Source organism: Vidua chalybeata, chromosome Z (genome assembly GCF_026979565.1).
Source record: "Vidua chalybeata isolate OUT-0048 chromosome Z, bVidCha1 merged haplotype, whole genome shotgun sequence".
Lineage (NCBI taxonomy): Eukaryota > Metazoa > Chordata > Aves > Passeriformes > Viduidae > Vidua > Vidua chalybeata.
The window spans coordinates 39,707,451-39,733,983 of record NC_071570.1 but is presented as its reverse complement, the minus strand read 5'-3'; the positions used below and the strand labels follow the sequence as shown (position 1 = coordinate 39,733,983).

The following is a 26,533-nucleotide window of genomic DNA, read 5'->3' as shown; positions in this document are numbered from 1 at the left end:
CAGACAGTAGCAGAGAAAGAATGTGATTGAAATGGAATTTGCAAATTGTATTTTTTAGGTTTCAGACAGGAATTCAAAAACCAAACCATTTATCTATAGTATGGGAAACAGAGCAGAGAGGTGGGTTAAGAATGGAAAGTAACTCTTCCTTTAATAACTTCTCTTTATTCCACTTCTTTTCTGCTCCACAGAGGCAAAGTCTCCAACAAAAGCGAAGCAGGTATTTGTCCTTTTGGTTTTGAAAATACCCTGACTCTCTAGACTTGTAACATAACAAAAAATAGTAATGGAAGCACTAGTAAGTGTTATTCTGAGATGGGTTGCCATGACTACTATGTAATGTAAAAGGTTTTTCTTGCTTAGGTATGAAATGTGTTTCAGGAAGATCACTACTTTTAGACTTGGCTTCTCTGTGTAACAGCAGCCAGCACCCTTGGTGAGGGGAGGAAAGGAGGGCGAGTGTGTATGTGCATGTGTGCTGGGATGATTCCTGCTTTCCTCATGTGTAGCGCAGGAGCTTGGCTCTTTAAAATGCAGAAAAGAGGATCCAGAGAAATTCTCTCTATCTAAAACATAAAATTAAAGGTTATCCCTGGTTTTGCTGGAGGCCCCTTCCTGTGAGAATCATGGCAGATTTAGGTGATTAAATTAGTTTCTTACATTTTTTATTTAGTGTCTTATCTTGGAGTGCAAGTAGACCTTGTAGATGTGCTGGTGGCTGGGAAGTAGACAAGGGTGCAATGCATTGGTCATTCCTTCTCTGAGTGCAGAGGTGGGTTTTTTGCGGGGGTTCAGGCAGAAGCTAGTGGAGAGGAAAGATGGTAGCTGTGAAGAATGGCATGACTGGGCTGTGTATGAATGAAGTGTTTTAAGGTCACTGGTGCTAAACCTATTATCAGCTTCTGCTTTTTTACTAAATCTTGTTTGTTTTCACTGAAGCATGGTTTACAAAGGAGCAGATTCTTATTGTCAGGCATGTTTAATATCTTTGTGCCAGTAGAGATGTGGTCTTTACCCAGGGGAAAAAAGGCACTGCATGAGCTGCTAAAGTTGATAATAATGTGGGATTTATTTTTTACTTTTTTTTATAAAACAACTTGCTCAGACTTTACTAACCAAACTAACAAACCTACCTTTTCTGGCTGGTGAAACTTTCAGCATGATCAAGGCTCTAAATTAAGTTCAGAAAGAAGTGGAACTCCAAAAAAACGCAAAGCCCCACCTCCTCCTATCAGTCCTATTCAGGTAAAGAAAAGACCGATTTTGAGATGCTTTTAGGGGATATAAAGCATTTTGAAAATTATTAGAGTTATGTGGGCAGGATTTTCTCTGTCACCTTATATTTATATGCCTGTCTTACCATGAATGCTTTTCCTGAAATTAGGATGACACCACGAAAACACATGTTGCTTAGATTAACTAAGCAAAATTGCTTAAAATACAGCATGGTCAAAGATACAACTGTACAAATTTTACTGTACAATTGTTTCTTCCAACTAAAGTTGAAGTTGTCCTTTTTGCTGATTTCAATAAGTAAATAATAAGTTCTTTATATTTTAGTTATACATATATATGGATATATATTATTATGGGCATATATGCCTATCAAAATAAAATACTTAACTGCATTTTGGTACTATATAAGTCTATTTAATAGTTAGGTTTAATCTTAAACCAGAATGTAACCTGTGTAACAGCTACACTCCTTATATAATACTGATTCAGAAGGGCACTAAATAATTCAGTCTGTTCTCTGAAAGTAATCTAGAATTGTGACTTAGATTAGTGCAGGTGAAAGTATTCTTTAATGCATGTATATGCATATATATATATATGTGTATATGCGTGTATGTATAGATATATATACATATATATATATACATATATATATAGGGACATGTTAGGCAGGTATGTATGTGCATGCATGTATACATACCTATTTATATAATTTTTTTTACAGGTTAATGATTTGTCCTCTCCACACTCATCAACTTCAACTCCCATGACTGGAAAAGGGCAGGCTTTCTTTGCTGATCAAGTGTGCAAGGTATCAGTGTTCCATTCTTATGAGCTTAGGGAAGGAAAGTACAGGATTTGTTTTGCTTGATGTTCTATTTTGATGACTACAGAATCTCCTGTGACTTAATTAGCTGAATTTTAGGAACAAAAATGGATCCAAATCTATTTCAATGCAATTCATAAAACGAATGTAAAGTTTACTTTAATGTGTGACATATATGTACATATAAATAGTCATAGGTTAGTTAGTGTTTAGAAGTATGGTTATGGAAGTATTCATGTTCCAAGAGTTCAATTTCTAGTATCAGCAAAGTGCATGGAATTGGGCAGTGCAAAAAGAGACCATTTTACCAAAAGATGTCACTGAAAGGGTTAAGTATGTTCTGTGTGATCTTTACCTTGTGTTGCTGAAGATTTTTTTAAACACATGTCAGTATGTTGCTATTACTTATCACAGGGTTTGCAGTCTTCCAAACTATTTACAAGATAGTTGCCTGTGTTTCATTAGCATTTAATGGGAATTGGGCAGTGGAACTTGAATGGCTTTAACACATTCTGAAATACTGGACACATGCTACAATTAAACAAGACCTCAGAAATAAAAGACATCCATGTGGACAGGCTTTATCCAGCAGAAACTATACTGTCTATAGTTCTTTTTGCTGAACTGTCCAGCTTTATATCTGCTTTCTGTGAAAATGTTTTCTTTTGATGTCTTAACAGGAAGAATTCAGCTCTTTGCACAGGGATAATAAAGACAGACTGAGTGACAGCACAACAGGTATACAATTAATCCTCATCTCGTTAGGTGTTTTAGGTGGCATGAAATGCTGAAAACCTCTGTCCCTTTCTACTTAGTACATGAAACACACTTAAGTATTGAGAGTGACATTTTGTAACTCCACAAGCAGCTCCCCACCAAAACATTCTGCTTCTATTTTGTTAACTGAACACATTCTTGGGGAGTTTGTAGGAATAGTTTGCTTGCTTACTGCATTTAGTGGTCATGGGAATAAGCTGTTTAAATGTTGGAATAACTATCTAAATAGCATTTCAGCTTTTTTAAACCTTTTGAATCTTTTTTTTTTTTTCCTCTGAAGGTGCTGATAGTTTATTGGATGTGAGTTCTGAAGCTGACCAACAAGATCTACTTCTGTTGATGCAAGCAAAAATTGCCTCTCTGACATTGCACAATAAGGAGCTTCAGGTCAAATTACAGGTGACATATTTTGGTGCTGTTCTGATGGTCTCTTAATCTGCTAGGCAGAACAAAGAGCTGCTTACTGTTTTAAAGAGTTGTACTGTGAAGATCTTTTAATGAGCTTGTGGGTAAGATCATGCAAACACTCTGCCCCAAAGGATTAAATCAGTGTTTTGATCTTCTCACTTTTCCCATAAACTACTGAATAACTTTATTTATCATGATAACTACTTTCTAAAATATGTTGTTAACAGTAGTGCTAGAAGAATTTTAATTTGCATAGCTTTGATTATTAGCTTATGGAGCTCAGCCCAGACTTTCAGAGGAGCTTGGCACTTACTGCCTTCTCTCACTGTAGATGACTAAATGGGAACAGCTGAGTTTTGAACTTTTCTAGAACTTTCTTCCATGGCTCTTTCATCATCTCTCTCTATAGGATGTGGCAATACTTCCTTGCTTACTCTATTCTAAAAAAAATTAGAATCATGTATTTGGTTTTATTGTGCAATTGTTGGTGAGTTTTTTTTTTGGACAGGAAAGAACACCTAAAGAAGGGGATTCAACTGTAGACTCATATTCATCCCAAACACAGTTTGAGCAAACAGCAGAGAGACAAAATGAGTTCTTGTTGCAGGAGCTGAAGCCTACATTAAATGCCACTCAAATTCAAGAAAAGTTTACAAGCCCCAGAGAAGTAAAAATGAAGTACCTCCAGGAAGACTTAAAGGATGTGCAGAGAAAATTAGAGAATTCTGAAGCAAAAAGAAAGCATGTGGAAACTCAAGTCCAGCCTAGAGTCCCAGAAAGAGATCATTTAAATAGCCCAGACATTTCAGAAAATTGTTCTGATCTTAATTTGAAATTCAAAGAAACTCAAAACAGACATGAGGAAGCTGTGAAAGAGATTTTGAATGTACAAAGGCAAAAGAAGCCAATTCTTGTTTCCTCTGAAAGTGAAGAAACCGGTTCTGATCTGAGTATGTTGAAGGTTACATATGAAGAAGTTGAAGCACTTAAGCAAGAATTGAAGAAAGCATTGGAGGAAAGCGAAAGACAAAAAGAAAAAGTGAGAGAGCTACAGAAAAAGTTTGAAGACAGAGAGCAGAAGGTGGCAGGCAAGTTGTCTGTGGAAGAGTGTGAGGAAATGAAGAATTCATACTGTTCAGTTATTGATAACATTAATCAAGAGAAAGCATTGCTGATTGAGAGGTACAAGGAAGGGCAGGAGGAAATTAAAAGGCTACAGGACAAGCTGACAAATCAGATGCAGTTGGAATCTAGTGCTGAAGCTGGAGAAAGGAAGGATGTGATGCACAGAACGATAGATGAGCTCAACAGGCAACTTAGTGAATTGTCTCAGTTGTACAAGGAAGCACAAACAGAGCTTGAAGATTATAGGAAGAAAAAAACTCTAGATGATATAGCTTCAGACTACATTCCTAGAGATGAACATGAGAAACTGATGGAGCTAACAAATTCTTTGAAATACAAAGCAGAAAATGAGTTATCAGAAATGAAGTCCCAGTACACAAAAGTATTAGATGAATCAGAAGAACTCAAGCAACTGTTAGACATTCAGAAGCAAAACTCTTTGCCAATTACTGAACACCGTCAGGTAATCAACGCACTCAGAAATACCATAAAGGAGATGGAGGAAGAAATAAATGAGCTCAAACGACTGCTTAGCAACAAGGAAAGCAAATTAAGAAACTTAGAAAAGGCATTACTGGAAGAAAAAGCTGCAATTAATGAAGCCATGGTACCCAAGGCCACATATGAAAAGCTCAAGTCCTCACTAGAGGGTGAAGTTAGTGCTTTGTCATCCAAACTGAAGGATGTAATCCGAGAGAAGGAAAATATATCCTTAGATGCCATGAAACTGAGAAATGAAATTCTGCACTTGAAAGAAGCGAAAGAAGGTATGCATACTCTGCTTGAAGCAAAGGAACAGGAGGTGACTGATCTTCAGCACAAGTACCACCAAGTTCAAGAAGTTCTTACTGAAATGAAAAACTCATCAAAACTAGAAGAAGATAAAGACAAAAAGGTCAGTGACTCAGTACAGTGGAGGGGTAATGTGAGTTCAGAGTGCAAAGTGTGTTTACTAGTGCACCAGTTCCCTAACAGACAATGTTGGTTCAAGTATCTTATGAGTGCATTTCCCCCTTTGAAAATACAGATATCAAAGGCAAAGGAGTTCTCTCTATGTTTGGCTTTGCAGTTGTTTTCCCTCCCCTGTGGAGGTATACGTGATCTTTCAATTTACCTCTTTTAAGTTATGCTTAGGTTGGGTTCGTACTATTCAGGCAGCTGAAGTCAAAGAAGTGAGATTTACAGCAGGAAGGTATTCCAGAGGAGACAAGTAAACAAAATATTAGGAAGGAGCAAAAATTCACTGTTAGGATATTACTACATCATCTCAACTATAGCATGATTTGACTAATTTTCCTCTTCAGCTACCATATCTGTCACTACAAATTCCTTTATAAAAAGCTACGCATTTTGGTAGCTGTGAATAGCTGGCCTGTGTTTCGTTCAGCAGAAAAATTTATAAAGGTGGTAAATGCAGCCCATCTTGTTAAATATTGCTGATGTTCAGAACAAGGAGTGCAGTTTGAATAGACTGGACTAGGATGGGGAATAGAGGAGCATTGTAACCCTTACATGGCATCTCCGCTTGTCCATAGAGTTTATTTACAATTTGGTTTTCCCCACTTCTTAGATTTGAGTCACAAATAACTCAAAGATAAGACACACAGGAATACAGTATGCATAGCATCTTTTAACGAAAAGATGTTTTGCCTCCCTAGATCAATGAAATGTCCAAGGAAATAAGCAAATTAAAAGAAGCATTGAACAGCCTTTCTCAGCTCTCCTACTCAACCAGCGCCCCCAAAAGACAAAGCCAGCAGCTGGAGGTGTTACAGCAACAAGTGAAGCAGTTGCAAAACCAACTGACTGTAAGTGTGACAATTTGTAAACATAACATTAGTCCCAGTTCTCCAAAGAAACATGTACTGTTCCTCACTCTGCCTTATTTAAAAGAGAGTACAGACAGTGCGTACATGGAAAAGAATCTTCATCCAAAAAAATCTGTAATTTCTATTTCTCTGAAACTTGTAGGAATTTGCAAGTCATGAATAGCATTTTAGAAAGAGCATAACTAAAGAAAGCTGGTTTTCCACATATTTTTCTCAGACCAGTTGAGAAACAGATGTGTTGTAGTAAAATGGAGCTACCAAACCTGCTGCTCAGACCTTAATTTGTGGAAAAGTATGATCAGTGTGCAGAGGATTTTCAAGAACATTCATCAGCTGATGTTGTTTTGGGGTTTTAAGCATTTTGGAAGAAAGTATGAGGTTTAAAGTCAAGCAAATGCATCTTTTTATGGGGAGCATAGTTTATTCTCTGAAAATCTGAATGCCTTACATATCTTCTTTTAAATTTTGTTGTTTTTGCATGAAAGGCCCAGTCTTCTAAGCTGGGTTGAGTCATAATTGATATTTCCTAGAGCTTGCCTGCTCAGAGGAGAACATTATCCACTGTTGAGGATGAAGAGAAGGTATTGTCTGCTGGAGGCCTTTGTTGAGGGCTCTGGAGTGCCTCTGAAAGGAGAATTCCCAGACTGACATGCTAAGTGGTGTCTGCTTCTTACCTTTCCCAGCAGAAAAAAAGAGGGCTCAGTATGCCAGAAAAATTCCCTTTTTCTGGCGACAGAAATAATAGGCAGAGCATCCTGTCAGTGTGAAGGTCCAGACTTTCTTATTCCATGTCTGAAAGGACCCTTCATCTCCCACTAATTAGGATCAGCAAAGTAGTGTGAAGTGCAAAGGTGTACAGCACATTAGGAAAGCAGGTAGCTTTTAAAACAGGACAGAAACAGTCTTTCCTTCTTGTAGGTTAGCTATCCTAACAACTTCATGTGTCTTTGGAAAGATGGCTTCTGAGTTGTGGCAGTCTGTGATCATTGAAAAGGACTGGGTGACTTTCATTCAGTCAGGGTCCCACAGGGTAAGGCCTTCGTAAGCACCTCCTTTCACCTGGGAAGGCATCAGCTCTAACAGAGGGGTTGATGCCTTTTTCAGGCTCACCTAAAAACAGAGGACAGACAGAATTAAGAGAATAAAAGCAGATATATTTAATATAAAAGCAGATATATTTAATGAAGGGCCTTCAGGTACATTAAGGGTAGACAAAGCCTCCCCAAAGGGACTGTAACAGTCATGAGTTTTTTACAGACAATTGTAAGTTTGGTTTCTTTACATACTAGGGATTAATACTCCAATTACAGCTTCAGATAATGAAGTCATATACCCCCAGTTTGCCTCTCCCCCCCAGTTCATTTTTGGTTGTATTTTTCAGGGCCTGAAGCAGTAGGGTGTCCTTGAGCTGCAGGCCTAGAGAGGAATTGTTCTGTTTGAATAAAACAGGAGAAGAGTAGCTGACAGGCTATGGAGTTTTAGAGCTATACCCTAAAGCAGTTCATGATTTGAAATATATAAAAGATAAAATCCTAAGGCATCAGGGTCACTGCCTTCAGGGAGGAGCTGAGTTGTAGTTGAGAGTTGATTTATCAGAGTACTGTTGTCTTTCTGCAATTCTGGTTGCTGATAAGCTTGGAAATAGAGTCTGTGCTCATTCCACACCTTAGCAGCTCAGCACTTCTTAAAACTGATGATATCACAGCTCTTTTACTGGGGTAGGTAGAACTACAGCATTTTCCTGGACATGCTTCCAAGCAAATTTAGAGTTCCTGGTGACACAACACTGTCTGAACTGGTTTTCAATGCATTACATAAGACTTTGGTTTGAATTTTCCTCAGTAAGAATCTGCTTGGGGAGTTCTGAGTTCAATAGTTCTGAATGCTCTGTGCCTTTCTGCTTTTCTTTGTTTTCTAGGAAACAAAGAAACAACACCAGGAAATTGTCTCAGTTTACAGGATGCACCTTCTCTATGCTGTGCAGGTATGGTTGCATGTTGTCAGTCACTCAGTATTTTAACTGAAGATGTTTCTTCTGCAGATCTAGTAAGAATTTTGCATGTTTTCACTAGGACATCCCTCCCATAAGTTATGACAGTTCAAAAACAAATTTAACACTGCTTCCATTTGGGAAATGGATCTAATTACTATACCTGAAAAATAGTTTGTATATGTTCTTAAATATTAGAGTTGCATTGATTTAATCATCTTTTTTTCTCTCTCCCTTTGTCTAGGGTCAGATGGATGAAGATGTCCAGAAAGTGCTTAAACAAATTTTATCAATGTGTAAAAGCCAATCGCAGAAAAAGTAAACAAAAAAGCCAAGGAAAACTCCCTATTTTAATTAATCCTGTTATGGTTCTTTTATCTAGATTTGCCTTAACATAAGATTTCAAATTGGCAATTTGCTGCTTTTGTGTTACTGTGCTGTTTGTGAGGGGGATATATTTGTCTGTCTGTACCACTTCCATGTGCATTTCCATGTGCAGTAGCTAAACACATGCCTGCTTTTCATACCCAAAATGCAAGTATGTTCTTCAGATTTTTTACATAGGCCACTCCATGTCATGTTTACCCTGTTAGTAGTTTTCCAGCTTTCTCCAATAGCAGCAGGTTAACCTGGAGGAAAGCACTTGTGTTGCGTGGGTAAAGATTAAATTCTCTGTGAGGTGTTCTGTACTGATTATAAGCTGCATCTCATTACTGGCTGTGTTTGATGCTGCAGCACTCAGATTGCTAACATTTTGCCATATGCAGTCTTTGGCAGAGCAGAAGTGAACCTTACAGCAGCAAGCAGGAGTAGATATTTATGCTGAGCCAGAATGTGGAACAGCTACACTTCCTGGTGTAATGTTACTTAAGATTAACACACTAAAATGTAGCTGCCCCAATTCACCCAATGCACTGAGTACACAAAACCCATACCATACTTCTTAGTTTCCTTAACTACCTGGTAGTGGAATGAAACTATTTCAAAAGGTAAAAGCATTAGTTTATTGAAGTTACGTACAAACAGAACTGTCTCTATAAATAGCCCTTCATGATAGGTTTAGCTGTCTATGCAAGCGTCGGCCATGAAGCTCAGGAACAAAACCAGGTCATATACTTTTAGACAAGGGATTCTAGTGAACACAGGATGTTTACAGTGAATGTCAATGCCTCATACTTCCTAACCTCACTTTTTAAAGATCTTCTCTGCGGTATATTTTTACTGGCCCTCTAATGAATTTTTTTGTAGCGAAACCATTTTTTCTACATAATATTTACATTAAGCTTATTAACAAATATTTTTAGATAATTGTGTCTTAGAGAGTTTCTTTTTATACCCCCAAGTACTCAGTAATAGTGAAGCATAGTGAAGTGTTTTCAGTTTGTAAGAAATTTGTATGGAATAATAGGCCTGTCTGTCAGTGCGGTCCAGAGCAGTTAAGTGTAAAATTCAGCCTGCTGTTCCAAAAAAATTTAGAAATTATAAGTAGACAACAGCAGGAGGTGTCAAAAAAAATCTGTATGTTGTTTCTAGAAGCTACGGGCATCAATAAAACCTTTATCAGCACTTCTACATTTAAAGTCAAATAAAAATGCCTGATGTGGAATAGAATGAAACTATGGAAAAATGTTCTAAGCACACACTGCACTTGAGGATACAACCATTTTAACAAGCTTGCATTTTCAATATTGTATTGTGTTTTTTTTATTCTATGGGGATATGTCTCTATTAATAGAGAAATCTTTCAGAGCTATATAATCTATGAAGTTTATATAGAGTCATAATATGACAGGAGTCAGCAGTGCCTCAGGCTGACTGAACTCATAGTGCACTTAGATAATTCCTAACTCTGGCAAAGCTAAATGGATTTTAAAAACAAAAAGAAAAACACCACCTTTGCATCAGTTAGACCTTGGTGTTACTTTTCTTGAGTGGTTTAACTAATGCTGTCTAAATTTGAACAGTATTTTATAGTTAGACAGCTTTGAAAATGCTCCAAAGAAATGTGAAAAATATTTTGCTGCATCACTTCAAAAAGAACAAAATTTTAAGCATGCTAATGCTGCAAATATAAAACTTGATGAACCATTTTGTAGGTTGCCTGATGGATTTAGTCTTCTACTTTGGTTTGGTTTGTATATTTATTAAAATTATCTTTGTGGAATATTGGAAATTATATACTACAGCGTAACAAGTTTCTTTATATGTAATTTACAAGAAATTTCCTCATGCAGCAAATAAACCATTTCCAATTTTTTTTCATTTTTGTCTTCATTTTCTTTCTGTATTGAGGGAGATCTCACTACACTGTTCTAACATAGTACAGATGTGTTTTATATCTCCTGTTTAAATGGATGACACAATAACTAGGTTTTCCTCCCTGAAATTGCATCTTCATTATGAACTGTCTTGATCTGTTGTGTGAAATAAATCCAGTTCAAACCCCACGCAGTGAGTTTTGCAGATGATGCCGTCTATCTCATTGATAGGTTTGTAGGCATTTCTCACATGGACACCCTGCTAGAGGTAATACACGTTCCCCATTTGCCACCGGATTTATTACAGCAAAGTTTAAAATAACTTAGAGCTCAGCACACATCAGTGATGTCCCACAGTTCTTCAAAACTGGTGGTTCTCTGTCACTTAGCACTTCGCACACACAACTGCAATGAGAAAAATTGTAAGAGTATATGCATATGGATATGTCTGCTTTTTAAACTTAGTCACACAGTCAGCTCCATTGCTTTTTATCATCTCTTCTCAGTTTTATTTGAGAAACTCTTCTATCAGTGACTGATTTGCTTGTATCTTCTTGCCTGAAGGAATTGCATCTCTTGTGATCACATCCCAGGTCTCTTTAGCCTCTTGTAGCAAACTTCTGTAAGGTGCCCAGCACTGGGTTCCCTTTGAAGATGGACAAGCTGACATGCAGAGTTGGGGCCTGTGGGGTACATCTGCCTAAGCTGCTACTCTGAAAAATCCACACCTGTTTCTGGCCTCCTGCATGGTCAGCATGGGCAGCATTTTTGTAGCCAATTCCTTTCCCTCTCTCCCCTAAATGCATGAGTACTGGGAATAAACTCCTCTTGTCAAACTTGCTCACTGCAGTTTGCACACAACAGATACAATTTGGTCAGAGAGCTTGACCATACTGGTTCTTCTCATCCACCCTATGTCCTGTCACAGTAGGGAATGGTGACAAATGATGGTAGCAGGCTTCAGATGGAATTTGGGAGGAGACAACATCCTAGATCTGTATTAAGATCACCTTTTCTTTTGCTTCTTTGTTTTCTTATTTTCTTTTTTTTTTTTTTTTCTTTTTTTTTTTTCTTTTTGTCCCTTTCTCTTCCTATGTAAACTAAGGGCAAGTTCCTGTAAGCAGGTCTTGCCCTGGTTATTTATCATCTGGGTCTTACAGGGCCCTTCTTTTGCCAACCCAAATCAACACGAGAAGATGGTGGAGGGTTAAAACGCAGAAGATTTCAGCAGCAATCAGAGGAGAACTTTTTGCAGTGTGCCATGTGTCCTTGCTGGACAGATCTTTTGGCTCCAGCAGCACATAGCAGCGCATAACCAACGCCTGAGCAAGGGGGTCATTATCCTCTGAGATGGGTCTGGGTCCTGGGCATGTTGCATAGCAGGCTTCCTTCCTGCTGGAGCCTCATGGGTAGAGGCACAGATAGAGAGCCAATTTTGCCCCTTGCTGGCTGAGCAGGGGGCTCAGGGATGGCAGAATGGCTTGCTGATTGCCTTCCTACCTCTCCTCAGGTCAGTTTCGTGGTGATGTGATGTTCTGCGTGTCAGCATAAGACAGCAAAAGCCCAGGGAAGGCCATGTTGCTCTGTGCTGCAGCAAACCATACACAGGACCCCAGGAGAAGCAGACAAGAAAGGGCCAGTGGAGAAGCTGGCAAAAAATCCCTTGGCAAAACCATTTCACTATAGGGAGCTGTTAAAGCCACTTCATGTTCTGTGAGTTTGCCTGAGAGTAGCTGGCTAGGGGGAAAGAGGTAGGTGACATGTGATTTCAGTGCTGGGTGCTTCAGAGCTACATAAACTACTGCAGTATGTATATTGTATTTAGACCACAAATCTGCTCTCTGGAGGGGTCTGGCAGGGCAGGGTACCAGCCTGGAGTATGCAGGAGTGGGGAGGGTAAGCCAAGAGCTTGGAGTACCACATGGGACATGGAAGGAGAGCTGACTCATGGCACTAGACCAGGGGGTTCATGTGCTCTTTGCCTGTCTGACTTTCCCCGGGGAGGCTCTTGCTTGGATCAGCCATACCAAAGCATCCTGGGGCTTTCCTCACACCAACACCAGCCCTCATCTGAGTCAGAGGCAGACACAGAAGGTAGAGGCAATCTGCTCTCAAATGTGGCAGAGACCCAAGTGCTGTAGGGAAGAATCGCTGTCACAGGTGGTGTGGTCAGGCCTCCCAGTGCAGGGCAGGTCCTGGAGAACAGGCAGCCTCCTGTGGCTTTGGATGTCTGGGGGTCAGGGCCTCAGTCTGCTCCTTGGGACCCAGGCTGCAGAGCAGTTGTGCCTGTTGGGGAATTGTGTGGAAATGCTCTGGGGGATTTAGGTGTGGAGGTTTCAGAGTAGCATAGGCAGATGTGATGTACCCCAGCATATATTCCACAGGCACAGCTGTAACACAGCAAATTTTTTCAAGGAAATAGAAATTGGTGCAAGACTTTTAGGACAGTTCAGTGATCTAAATCATCTATTAACTGTGGGTTTGGTCTGCCACAGAGAATACGAAAAGTACTGACTTTAATGTCAAAGCACAGTACAAGAGTTTGAGTACCTTGAAACCTTCATCTATAACACCACTTGGTTCTGCAGCTAAGGGTCACTGTTGCGTGCTCATGGGTGCTCACCAATTCGCAGCAGAGCATTTCACAGAAGTGAAGTTTCAAATGCTTTTCTTTATCCCTGCTTCCTCCTCTGTTTGGATCCTTCACGATCCTCTTGAACATAAGTAACAGAGACACTAAGCACAGACTAGAACCCTATTTTGTTTTGGTTTTATATCTGTGTTCTTCTCAGGGCAGTAACAAATTCATTCTCCTCAACAGTAATTTCCTTAAAATCCCTGTCGTAGAATTACAGTGGTAAATTGCAGCTGAATAAAAATCAGTGATTTAATGTCTATTAATTTCAGGAAACCTGAGTTAAAGTTTTTGTAACTACAGAACAGATCTACCAGTCAAGTCTGCTGCTGGTAAGAAAGTCATGTGCTTTGCCCAACAATTGTTGATTAGATTCCCCAGGCTTCAGTACTGTGTGAACAAAATGTCTCTTGGAGAAATTACAGCTTCTGTCACATCAGACACAATGGTGGCAGACTGCATGAACTGCATGGACTGTCACTAACATATGACTCCTCTGATGACCATTTTTTACCTTTACACAACCAGCAAAAATCAGCTTGCTTTAAGCCCTGTTGACGCCAGTCCCCAGTCCTACACGTGGCTTTGGGAGGGTCTGTTTTGTGGTACTACCTGTAGTTCCTGGGGCATTTTGTGGCGATGCATTTGTAGGTATTTCCAAACCTTTGGCTGCCCTGACAGACTTTTAACTGATGAGTTTAACACAGGTTAATGCAATCATTGGGCTTTCAGTCTATTATTTTAAAAGCCTGCTCACATGCTGATCTGTCCAGATTCAGTGTTGGCCCTCTTTGTACATTTTCCAACATCCTGAAATGCTCAGACATTTGGTAATGGGGCCTCCTACCAGCAGCTGGAGATTGGAAACAGGCACATCTCAGTGACATCATCTCCTGCAAGGAGCTCAGGGCTGGAGCCCACGGGTATCTGTCTGCTCCTGCCTGGGCCCTGCACACTTACGGCAGGCTGGTGTTAACCCTGCCCGGGGTGGATGCTGCAGCTGGTAGCCTACACCCAGTGACCCTCAGGAGACTGGCATTGCCTGCATCAAAAACACCACTGTGCCTGTATGGGAAGCTTCTGCTCTGCTGTAGTCGCTTTTCCCTTTGGGATTAGCTGAAATGCTCCTAAGTGATGGCTGGGCTCGGGCCCACAGCAGTCTTCCTGCATTCCTTGTTGTAGAGCAGCAACAGTCCCCATTTGCTGCACATTCAGAAGCTCTGTCCAAAAATCTTTGGATGCATTTGCTTCTCTTGTAAATGCTCTACTGTCCTCCAGGAGTCATCCCCCAAAGAGTCTGGGGAACAAGGGGGGTGCTGGATTAAACTGCATTTTCCAGACAAAAAGAAAAAAAAACTCAAAACATTCCTGAGAACAAAACCTGGAATTCCTTCCTCTCAGAGACTCCCTCGCAGCTGGAAAATGGTGGGGAGTGACAACTCAAAGCACAAAGATCTGCACTGCCCTACTCCTAGAAATAGATTGTCTGGATTTTTGCTGTTCAATGTGCAGGTCCCAAAAAAAGTGGCGCTGCGTTCAGCAATTGGTGGGGCCATAGCTGGGTGTGAGCACAGCTGGACAGATGTTGCAGAGCTGGCGCACATGTACCTGTGAAGTACTTCAGAGCCAGGTGCCTGCGGGAAGGTCCCAGAGGTCCAGGCGCTCCCCTGGTTGTGGTGCTTCTGCATTGTCCACTGAATGTGTGCGGAGCCCTGCACTGCCTGAGAGTGGCTGTGTGGTTTTCTGAGTGTCTCTAAAATTCCTGCCCTTGCTGCCACACAAAGAATTCGTGTCACCATCTGACGGCCGGTGAGGGGCAGGCCAGCAGAGTTTCCTCCACAGATGCTTTGGCCAGTGGCTGTCTGGCACCCTGTTCCCTTGCAAATATCTGCATATTTAAAGCTGACCAGGATCACCCAGGCTGAGTTGCAGCATGAAGGAAGAGGCAGGCCGGACAGCCCTGCGCAGCATTGTGCAGCCCATGCCTCTCTGACACCTTTTCTGGGAGCTTTGGTCAGCTCTGGAGAGTGACTGCTTGCAGTTGCAGCCTGGATATACCCCAGCTCCTCCAAAACCTGTTCCATGCCACTGGTTAGTTTATTAGGAGAGTAAACATGTTTGGCCAGCTTGTGGTCTAGAAAAAATCAGATTCATTTCCCGGAGTGCAACCAGCAACTGATTGCACACTCAAGAGAAACACTGATTATTTATTCCAGTGGCACAAGCCTGGGTGCTCAGTGGTGTTCCACAAATCAAGCACACCAACTCTCAAAACTTTTTACTATTTATACACTACAGTGTTAAGGAAACTCTCCAATTTGACCATTGTTGAGCCTTTCTGGCAGTCACACTCCCAGTGCCAGACTTTCACAGCTGGGACTGAATTTCCTTCACAGTGGGCGGCTCCAGTGAAGCTCAGTGCAGCTGACATCCCAAACACTCCACTCACAGCCAGACCAGGTTACCTTGCTGGCTCAACCCCAGGTTTCCCATGAAAGAGTCTCAGACATCTCATTCCACAAAGCCATTTATTCATGGCACACTTACACAGAAACAGCTCATGCTGATGCCTCCGAGGAGGGACCCCCAAAAAAAGAACCCCAGGGAATTTTACACCCTGGAGGACCAAAGTGGGTTCCAGCAAAGAACATCAAGCCATATCGCACACCAGAACATGCTGACAAGCCCAAAAGTGAAGAAGCGAGCACGCAGACGTGAGCTGAACGGAGAGACTACAGGTCACGCCTGGTGTTCCTGTGTCACCTGTGGAATCTGTGAACTTCAATTTAATGTTAATGATAAATGTGTGAAGGGTTTGTTTCGTAGAGCTCTTTTGGCAAAAACATGAAAAAGAAGGACTTATTATTGTCATTGGATTCTAAAAAATTGACATTCTAAATTCTCCAAAAAATACAGTTTGAAAGTTCAGATATATGGAAAATTTTTTTGCCAAAGGGTAGCTCAACAAAAAAGATATGGAGGAAAAAACACTTTGTGTTTTCTAGCTTTGCTTGCTTTTTGTAATGCAGATTTTCCTGTGCAACAACCAAAACCAAATGTCTGGGTCACATTAGCCAAGGCTGCAGGATCAGATACTATATCTATGTCTCACTCAAATCCAGAAAAGTCTTTTTCAACCATCGGAAAATTTTCATCCATGGAAATTACCAAAGGATTATTGGTTCATTTGTGGAGATAGAGCATGGCAAGGCATTCCATCATTCCTTGAAGGCGGGCCATGTAGCATTGGCGTGCTCACTGTGATAGCACCTAGTGTTAAAGCAGTATTGATAGGACAAGAAGGGACAAAAGATCTAGTCACATATACCCAGAAAACTGCAATAGTGATTTCAGTTCATGGAAAAAGGCCCAAAGGATTTTCAGCAAGCTTCTTTTTACCTGGAATTGCTTCAGAAGCAGCATTGAGACAAAAATAGAGGATTGGATGTTGGCTGAGTAAGCAAACAAATGCCACATCCAGTGTGTTCAGTGACATGCTGACTGACATCAGCAGAGTCTGACAGGCCACGCTCCAAAATCAGGCAGCAATTGAGTTTCTTTTACTGGCACATGGACATGGTTGTGAGGAATTCGACGGAATGTGTTGCATGAATTTGTCTGATCATTCTGAATCCATTCACAAAAGTATACAAAAGCTTAAAGAATTGACATCTGAGATTAAAAACAAGGAAACATGGTTGGACAATTTGTTCGATGGGTGGGGCTTGTCTCCTTGATCGAGGCAACTTTGCAAGTTACATGTAATCTTGCTGATAGTTGTGGTATTGACACTGATGATAATAGCTTGTGCACTTCATTGTTCACGACAAATTACGGACCAACTCATCAAAGTTGTTTTTGTTGTCCAAGAGAAAAATGCAAAAAGGGAAAAAGGGGAATTGCAGAAAGTTCACAAAACCTCACAGAGGCAATTGAATTAAAATCACTCACAAATTTAGCCTTTGAATTGAGACCTTGGAAAGGTTGAGATTTGTCAAAACCTGATGCAGATACTAAACCTGATTTTACACAGCATTGATAATGCTTTAACTTAAAGTGATAGAGCTTAAAGTAAACCAAAAAAGTGCATTTATATAGAAAATTTATAACATTTTTTTCCTAGGGTAAGAAATATATACAGTAGTGAAGCAACGTAACGCAAGGCAGTAAATAAGTGACAAGTCAAAGATGGTTTATCAAAGAAGGTTGAAAAAGAGAGGGGGAATTGTAGGAACATAAAAAGGTAAAAGACACTTCCTAAAGCTGAGAAAGGCTGGGAAATTTCTAAACCTTCTCATGGGAAGCTAGGAAGTTAAGAACCAAGTAAATACATTTATATTTATCATAAGGAACAAGAAAGAACAAGAACTTACTGATAGTTCAAGATGTGAAAAGTCCTAGATATATGCTTTGCAAAGATAGACGTTTCCATCTTAAATAATGAATTATTGTGTATTGTTTGAGGTTCATAGAAGTCCTTTTGTTAATGTTAAACACACGTGTGTCCTTTTCTAATTGGTTAGAGTATAATGACTTTACACCTTTTTTTTATGCTATTGGTTCAATGAATATGTAGAAAAAGGCTTTGCATGGGTTGCCATCTTGTCTCTGATCTGTGTTTGCATGGATGTTGTTATTTTCCTGTATCTCTTGCTTTTTGCTTGTATGATACAGACAAATAATAAATCCTAAGTCTGCAACCAGTCAGGGTCCTGTCCCGTTTGTGAGACATGGACCGATCTGGCAGATCTACCCAGATGCAAGTGTAGCTCTTCCTTTCCAGTTGGCACGTGCCACCCTCTCCGTGTCAATTCACCTAGCTGGCATCACCCGTCTTCATCTCTTTTGCTATCCAAAATGTCTCAATTGCCAGCCTCTGCTGTGTTTCCCAGTATCCACTCACCCCGGCTGGTTTCACCAGGCTTTGTGCCCTCTGTTAATCAATCACAGTTGATTGGTTGGCAGTTCACAGCCTCTTGTCTCTCTCTGTGCTCCCACCCAGAGCTCAACCTGCACCTCGAATTCAGCTCGCAAACACAGCTGTCTGCACCAGATGTATCCCTCAACATTAGCAAACGTAGGCATTAATGTTCGCGGCTTACAAGAGACATTGTTCTCTTATTAATTAGTACTCTATCTTCTATCAGCTAATGATCCTCAGTTCTTATGCTAATTAGTCTGCAACCCTCAGTCTTCATCTTCTTTTGACATAGTGGGCCATGAGTCAGTCTGTCATGATTTCTCCCTGGTGGAATTCTTTCTACCCACTCCAAGTCAGTTTCAGCACAGTTGCTGAGTTGGCCTTATTAGTTTCTTCCTTATCTCAGGAGTTCTGCCATATGTCCTTGTGGCTTTAAAGTTCTGCATTCTTTGTGTCTACCTACTATCCTACTTCCCGAGCTTTGTTAAACTCCCCCTAGGTATGAGATCACTGAAGCCTAACAAGGCAATTTTGCCAACAAGTAATTTATCTTTCTAACACCTGGACATAACTTAGGGCTTGTTAGCTGCTTTCTGTTTCATGGATTAAATCTTTCTGGTTGAATAGGGGGTGCAAGTGTCTAATTAGGTGGAGTTGTTCCACGCATCCCTTATGTTACAAACCCATTACTGCACTCCACTGGCCTTTATGTGGTAAAATCCAAACATATGTTCAGGCAGATTTCTTATCTCAGACCTTCAGCTTTCTGCTCACTTGCTCCTTTTTGGTCAACTCCACAGTCCCATCTGAACCAGAAAGGGTAGGAGGCTGTTCAGTTTTCCATTGAGAGTTTTAATCTACACACAGACCCAGCCCCCCCACCCACTACCCCACCTCAAATGCTGATGTGGTGGGGGTGAAAGTGAGAGTGAAATTCCCATTGTCTCTCTGCTCAGATTTTCAATGGTATTTAAAAAGGGAAGATTTTCCTGGGCAATGCAGCTTTTTCTAGACTCCCCTGGATGCATTCCTCCAGAATACTTAGACAGATTGATGTTCACAATTGTGGTGGACATTCACTTCTCACTTCTGTGAGAGTCTATTATTCCACAGAAATCAGAGCTGTGTGGGGCACCCGGCTGCATCTCCCTCCAACACTCTCTGCCTGGAAGAGCCCTTGCAATTAGCTGTAGCAATGCTAATGCACTGCCCTGTTATCATTAGACCCAGATAAGGGCAGAAGCAGGGTAGAAAGAGGCTGAACCCACCTGTTGTCTCTTCCGTTTATACCTAAGCAGTCCTGGCCCACTCAAAGAGAGATTCACATAAAAATGAGTTTTTGTCTCAACAAGAAGGCATCAAGCAACTATTCTGTAATAGCAGCATTTTAAAAATAATTCTGTATTTGTTCAGATTAGTGTTAGTGTTCTTTAACATTACAGTTCAGCAAAAGCTCTGCTTAGTGCTACTACACACAGTTTCTAAGTATTTATTTTGGTAAGACCCACCTGCTGGATTCTTCAAGCTGCTACAAAATGAAATTAAAAACAGACACCTACAGTAAACAGCATATGGCTTATCTCAGGTTTTCCAGCTGCTCTACTATCTCACTAAAGACTCATCTAGTCAAGTATGTAAGAGTACCATTTCCTTGTAAATCCATGTGTAAGTAAATAATAAACAACTGAACTAAATAAAAACTAAACAACTGATTCTTTCCCACCACTAACTTTGAAACAGAGGTATAGAACTGAACTCCCCCTGGAGAATTTTGCTCTATACAGATCCAAATCCTTGTAGAAAGCCAAGGAGACACAAAAATTCAGTATGTTGAGAGGCAGGAGACAAAAGTAGTACCAGCACTGTTGTTGTTTTGTTGCATAAAGATTGTCAGGAGCCAAAGGCATTATTTTGACTTCTGGAATCTTCAAAGATTGGTGGAGACCCAAGGCCTATTGGCAGTAGTTTTCTGGTAGAATCAAAGAAGTGACTTCTTGCAGACCTGAGGTCAGTTCCTACTCTGAAAATCACAAATCAAAATAATTGGAGGGAAAATCGCTTGCCAGTTTTGTGGCCTCTGGATGTGGGATGCCCATAGCCCCAAATGCTGCTAATCAGAACTGCCAGGCATCACCTACCACAGCTGAACCTGGGTGGAAGGCAGCAGTAACTGCTCCCACCCCAGGAATTGATTTACTTTACAAGACAAGTAATTCTGAGTACCTGCATGCACCATTTTAAAAGAAAGCAGGTGGGCAAAATCTGAGTTAGGACAAGCCTCTTCTCTGATACTACTAAAGTAAAAAAACATGAATTGAACATTTCTTCTGCTGCAGGTTTCCTGTAGGTGGCCAGGGGAAAGGTCTTCTTAAACAGCAGAGACAAAATGTACTAAAGGTAACCTGAGTTCTGGATCCTTGCAAACTGTAGCAAGAAATCTGATGCAGCAGTGGATATCTACAGATTTTAAGTAACTTACTAGGTCAAAAAGATGCAGTGCCCTTCCAGTTGTCATCCTCCTCTTCACCCTTTTTATTTTACTGTGTTTGAATGCAGAGATGTAATTGAATACATCACAGATGGATCCTAAATCAATTCACTGCCTTTCAGCACCGTCTGTAGACCACATTTTCCATGTTCTTGTCTCCCCTAAAACCATATTCATTAAGTTAAAAGTGCACAAGCACCTCCCTACCTCTGTGAGCCCAGGCCGGGACTCAGCCCATTTGGGGTACAGACATTAACTCCTGCATAAACCATGTGTGTCTTTAATACCTAATATTTATTAAATGCAAGTTATTTTCTGGTATTTTGTGGTGTTCTAACTTCTATGGGTATTACTTCTATGATTACTGTTGGTAGGCCATAGAAGAAATCATTAAAAGTACTATTTCAAGAAGTAACACAATACATCTGTAGGCAATTATATAAAAATTCAAATGTTAAGCCACAATTCCTGAACACAATACAAGAAACTCGGATATTTTAAAATAAATCATACCCAGAAAATGGTGTGTTCTACTTCATTTTTATCCTGTCACCCAGGGATTATGTAAATCATCCTTGATACTCAGTAGTCAGGGATAACATTAATAATTCCCAATGAGACCATAAGCTTTTTTTCATTGAAGAAATTGACACAGTAAGCCAGAAGGAAGTTCATTTATATTTGACCTGGGTATACTTTAGTTTGGAAAAAAACCCCAGTGAATAAGAGTAATTTAGAATATCAGGTATCTATGTCAGCCTTGTAGTTCAAAAATTTGTAATTGTTTATAATTTTCAAACAATTAACTTTATTGTAAGCTTTATTGCAATAAATGGATGATTTGCACAAAAAACAACAAAAGTGAACAGATAACACTGTGCATTCCAAAAATACACTTTTGCTGGCATAATCAAGAGGTGAAAATTTATCCACAAAAACATTTTAAACTTAAAATAAACCCAAAGGATTCTGTTGAACTGTGGGGCAATCAACTTGGTAACATTTGAACATGCTATTTTCCATAGAAAACAATGAAAGACCTCATTTTTCAGACAACAAAACTTGACCAGAGTCTAAAGCTGTAGAAACTACCTGCAGATTGCTGACTCTTTGATCATATCCCATAGCAGAGAGGCAGGCAGGGCTCAGTCTCTGTGTGTGATTTGCAGATTCTGCATCCAATCCAGTGCCTGGCTGCTCCCAAGTACTTCCCGTTCTGGGCAGGTTGGTGTGAAAGGACATGTGGACTTTTGACCTAAACACAACCCATCTGCTGTTCTGGAGGTGGGACACTGCAGAAAGCTGCCCAGGAACCACACTCTCTTTTCAGTGAGCATAAGGTCAGCCCCGTTTTTAGCAGTGATTTGAATACACCACTCTACGGGACACAGGCAGATATTCCCCTGCTGCAGTTTAGCAGCGACTCCTACTGCTGAAAAAGGTTGCTGAGAAGGCAAACGAATTTCAAAAAAATTTTCAATATGAAACTTTTCTCTCTTACGATTCTTAACACCACCAGTAGAGAGCAGCAGAGTAGGAACAGGGACATGAATACACAGAAACAGTTCAGCTGCAGCATTCTTGCAGATGTGTAATAAACTATTGATCCAAAACAATGACATTGCCAGAACAGTTATGAGTAATGAGTAAGTAAATCCTGGCTTCTATATTAATTTACCGATTCAACATCAGTTTGCAGACAAAATGGTAAATTGGTGTCAGACAGAATTCTAAGGAACTGAGTGATATTAAGAATTAATCAAGATGAGAAGCCTAGTGGCTTCACTGACAAAACATGTCAGCATTTTGCCAGCAAGAAACCACCTGCTGCTATTAAGAGATCTGTTTGAAAATATTGTCCTCTTTCAAGACAAATTTGGTTTTAAGTCACTGAAAGTTAACTGGCTAATATACAACTAGTATTCAGATTTTCCCCTGTGTAATTGCTTACTAGAAGCCAAAGACAAAAAAACATAACACAAACAAAAATTCTTGGACAGCATTACAAAAAGCATCAATGCAAACAGTACTTTAACATCTGTGCTAGAAGCAGTGTCTATAGGACATCAACTCCCCTTTCTGCTTTTTCATCTTCAGTTTGAATCAAGGCTAAGAAATGTTTGCAGTGCAAGAAAATGAAAGTTTTCAGCTTTCTTACTCCAGAGTTAAAAAATAAAGACAGTATTAATGCTATCAAAATCTACAGCTTTCATTAAGTTTTGTAAAAAAATATAATATTTTATATAACCAAAAATATATTACAGACACCAGCACACACACCTACAGTTCTGCTTCAGTGATGTTTTCATCAGGGCAACAATAGTATTCCACAAAACAGATCTGTCCATCTTCATTCCTAATCATATACTGCAGTGAAAGAAATCCTTGAGCATCTGTTCGAATGGACACTTTACAAGACAAAGCCAGAGCCTTTGTGGATGGTTTAAGCAAAGATATCTTGTACCTGCAGGAGAAAATATTATTATTATAGATTATTTCAGTAATATGAAAAAAATACATTGTGCAAAGAGGAACTGCAACATTAGTCATGAATAAAGACCCAGAATGAAAGAAAAACAATAAGGAACACACTTATTTGGTCTTTACCTGGTAACAACATTAAACTGTCATTGTCAGCACTTAGCTTTTGATTACAGACACAGCCTTTTATCAGATGGGCAGTATTTTTGTCCCGCATACTAATAAAATAAATGTTACAGAAATGCAAAAGCAGTTCTTAAACTTCCCATCAAGAACACATGATCTGTCATAGAGAGCATCAGTCTCTTTCTAACCTATTTGTCTGGGTCTGGTTACAGTGGAATGCTTCCATCAAATCAGAGTCCCTAGGGTAGTCTAGATGTGCACTTCCAGCATTTCCAAAAGTGGATAACCTGGAAGACAAAAAGCACAATCTCAAAACACTTGATGAGAGCTCTGTACAAACTCATTAAAATGAGTCACTGTACATATCTCATGACTGTATCACAAAACACTGCTGTTTGTTTCACTTTATTTAATCAAAAATGTTAAACTGTCCACACCAGTGTCAAATATTTACCAGGTTGTCAAAATACTCATTACTATGTTAATTAGAGAACATACTGTGATTTGCTATACAATTCTTCCTGAAATGAACTGGTATTCTAAAATAGTTTCCCTCTCTCCACCGTGAAGACTTCCACTCCTCACCAAAGGCAGCCAAGCACAAACATTTGAGTTGAAAGCCATTTCTAGTACCTGAAGTAGGGTTTATCTGGAGACATGGTAATCTGCAGAACTTCACTGGTCATATCCAGTTCAGCAAATGCTTCTCGTAGTCCCTCCGACTGCAGGATGATTTTATTAACAACCTTTGTACTGCAGAAATCAAAATCTAACAACTCCTCAGGTTCTTGAGTGTTGATTTTGCACACTGTTACTACTCCTCCTTCTTCCAAGAACAGCATCAGGGGATACCCATATCCACGATAACACATTCTAAGGGCCGTTGAAATTCCTGAAAAAGAGAATGAAATATACATTCTGCAGAGACCATAGCTAGAACATTTGATCACTTTAGAAAACTCACATTTTTCTGGCACACGGACCACAGATCAATTTTAGTGCTGCCTCCTAGATACTCTCTGAAATGGTAATGGTTACGCAGTAGAATTAAATTACTTGTGTGTAGACAACTCAAATCCAAATAATTTCAACCACCAGACAAGGAACACCAGCTCTGACAATTAAGACACACTACAAACAGTTTAGAGGAATTGGAAAATCCTCATGGTCCTGTGGCTCTCTCTGGCTCACATCATCTTTCCTTACTACTCTTGTTACTTGTGCAACTCAAACTGAAGTTAATGCAGCTGAGTTTGTGCTCTGGTCACACCCTCCTGCTGCAGGTTATCACCACCTGAATCTCTGGTTTCCCAAAATCACAGTGCTCTTTAGTACACTCAATTTAGATCTTTAGGTCAGCGACAACCAAAACTGTAGATGAGTGAGGAGTTCAACACAGAGCTGCAAGAGTAGAACTGCCCAGAAAGCTGCCATGGTATCACTCCATGCCACATGAGTACACATCCTGCAGCACCAACTCAACCTTTTGTGGATTCATGGAAATATACCACACCTGGCAAGGAGCTGGTTCCAAAAATGGTGAGGCAGTCCAGAAGAACAGACAAACTGATCCGGAATATCACCGATTCCTCTTGAATGGAAAATTCCTGAAAAATTTCTGCCTGTAAGTTAAAGCAAAGAGATGAAAAGTTGGGAGTTTCTGCAATTATTTTACAGTTTAAACTTCAGGGTTTCCCATCCAGAAATCAGTGCAACACAAAGTGATTCTACATGCAACACAGCACTGATTATAGAAAAATGGGTCTTCATCCTCTAAACTAGGAAAACACAATCAAACCACACTTGAAACAAGGTAAGATGGCATATAAACATCAAATCCTAAATACTTGTCTATTATGGTTTAAGTACAACTTACAAACAGTAAAACCTAGAGCTGCTTACTTATGGAGCTAGAAATATTCATGGAACTGTACAATGTGTCACCCTTCTACAGAGACAATACTCACATTTTTAATGCTCAGAGCATGAATAAACATTCCAAATACTAGTACTTAAGAACAGAACAGTGACTTCACCACTCTGAAATATGTGCTGAATCCTGCCTTTGACTACCCTGATGGGGATAAACTGCTCCATGCTATGCTGTCTGTCACTGGCACTTACTGCTTTGTAGCACCTACAAGAACAGAGTATCTCAGAAATAAAGAAGGGTGGCATGAGCTGCTTTTGGAAAACTAATTTCATATTCTCCTGGCAGCCCAGAGGGAAAACTGCATCCTGAGGTGCTTTGAGCAGACTCTTCAATCAAGTGTCTGCGAATCTGTACTCTTTCACAGTTGACATAAATCCAACCTTTTAGCTTTGGGATGAGCTGTAAAAACACTTAAAGAGGGATACTATGAGCAGCAGTAGTAGCTGTGCAACTAAGCACAGCACGGCCAGAAGGAGCATGAGTTTGGCAGGCACCAATACATTAGACGAGGGTGCAAACCCACTACACTGTTAGGTGTTCAGGGATGTAGTGGTGCAGGATTTGGAATTCTGGCAGCATGGACACCTATAAACAAGGGCAGCCCCACCACGGCCCTTCCTCCATGCCAGCTCAGGCACCTCTGCCTTGGTTCCAGCAAAGTCTCCCCTTCTCCACAGGTGAACACATGGAATTGTTAGGGTTAAGGGACCTCTAGAGATTATCCAGTCTAACCCCTCTGCCAAGGCAGGATCACCTGGAGCAGGTGACATGGGAATCCAGGCAGGGTTTGAATATTTCCAGAGAGGGAAACTCCAATACCTCCCTGGCATTCTGTTCCAGTGCCCTACCACCCTAAGTGTAAATAAGTTCTTCCTCGTGTTGAGGTGAAACTTCGGTAGTTTATTTTATGCCTATTGCTCTCCTTCCTGCCACTGGTCACCATAAAAAGGAGTCTGGCACCATCTTCTTGGCACTCATCTTTGAGACATTCATGTACGTTGGTGAGACTCTCAGTCCGCTCTTCTCCAGACTAAACAGACACAGCTCCTGCAGGTTCTCCTCACAACAGAGATGCTCCAGTCCTTTAATCATCGTTGCAGCCTCCGCCGGACCCTGTCCAGTGACTCCTTGTCCTCCCGGCGCTGCGACGGCGGCGGTAACCGGGGCCTGTGCAAGGTCTGCAGCAGCCGTGCCCTCCCCGTCGCCGGTGTCCCCGTACCTGGATGAAGGCGTTGGCCTGGATACACTTGGCATCCTCCACGGTCACGCGCAGCCCGCCGGCCGTGGCGAGGCAGGTGGCGTGGTCCTGGAAGTGCACGGCCCGCAGGAGGCTGGACAGGTGCCGGGCATTGTCCAGGCTGGCGGACAGCGCGTAGCTCTCGCCGCTGGCGGGCGGCTGTGCCGAGAACGGCATGGTCGGGCGCCCGGAACGCAGCAGGCGGGAGCACAGGAAGCGGAGCGCGGGCACAGGGAAAGCGAGCACACGGGCGTGAGCGCAGG

The 26,533-nt window shown here is 40.8% G+C and overlaps 2 protein-coding genes and 1 long non-coding RNA gene across 7 annotated transcripts in view; 1 reads left to right on the top strand and 2 right to left on the bottom strand.

Moving 5' to 3' along the window:
- Positions 1 to 10,453, top strand: part of RAI14 (retinoic acid induced 14) — an 82,565-nt gene extending 72,112 nt beyond the window's left edge. For 2 of the 5 annotated variants that reach the window (XM_053932371.1, XM_053932372.1), the window contains exons 10-18: positions 192 to 220; positions 1,159 to 1,245; positions 1,961 to 2,047; positions 2,743 to 2,800; positions 3,120 to 3,238; positions 3,756 to 5,267; positions 6,031 to 6,180; positions 8,120 to 8,185; positions 8,436 to 10,453. In XM_053932371.1, coding sequence (XP_053788346.1) covers positions 192 to 220; positions 1,159 to 1,245; positions 1,961 to 2,047; positions 2,743 to 2,800; positions 3,120 to 3,238; positions 3,756 to 5,267; positions 6,031 to 6,180; positions 8,120 to 8,185; positions 8,436 to 8,513 — 2,186 coding nt within the window. In that variant the 3' untranslated portion in view covers positions 8,514 to 10,453. The remainder of the gene's footprint in view (positions 1 to 191; positions 221 to 1,158; positions 1,246 to 1,960; positions 2,048 to 2,742; positions 2,801 to 3,119; positions 3,239 to 3,755; positions 5,268 to 6,030; positions 6,181 to 8,119; positions 8,186 to 8,435) is intronic. The other 3 variants (XM_053932374.1, XM_053932373.1, XM_053932375.1) reach the window with 3 other exon arrangements.
- Positions 10,454 to 10,782: 329 nt separating this feature from the next.
- On the bottom strand, positions 10,783 to 13,914 carry LOC128782170 (uncharacterized). Its single transcript, XR_008428679.1, has 3 exons — positions 13,842 to 13,914; positions 13,073 to 13,162; positions 10,783 to 10,854 (listed from the first exon to the last, which is right to left on the bottom strand). It is a non-coding gene; the product is annotated as an uncharacterized LOC128782170 (long non-coding RNA).
- Positions 13,915 to 21,151: 7,237 nt separating this feature from the next.
- RAD1 (RAD1 checkpoint DNA exonuclease) lies at positions 21,152 to 26,495 on the bottom strand. The gene is made up of 5 exons (XM_053932336.1): positions 26,253 to 26,495; positions 24,614 to 24,722; positions 23,734 to 23,992; positions 23,289 to 23,387; positions 21,152 to 22,957 (listed from the first exon to the last, which is right to left on the bottom strand). Exons 1-5 carry the CDS (start codon positions 26,445 to 26,447, stop codon positions 22,774 to 22,776), a joined length of 846 nt encoding a protein of 281 aa, XP_053788311.1. The 5' UTR covers positions 26,448 to 26,495; the 3' UTR covers positions 21,152 to 22,773.
- Positions 26,496 to 26,533: the final 38 nt, after the last annotated feature.

Bases quoted from the DNA above. Each gene is read 5' to 3' on its own strand.
- RAD1 (XM_053932336.1), bottom strand. From the start codon at position 26,447: ATGCCGTTCTCGGCACAGCCGCCCGCCAGCGGCGAGAGCTACGCGCTG. The intron at 24,723-26,252 runs GTACGGGGACAC...TTTAACTTACAG, and splicing joins AGGCCAACGCCTTCATCCAG to GCAGAAATTTTTCAGGAATT. The intron at 23,388-23,733 runs GTACTAGAAATG...TTTGTCTTCCAG, and splicing joins CCAGATAAACCCTACTTCAG to GTTATCCACTTTTGGAAATG.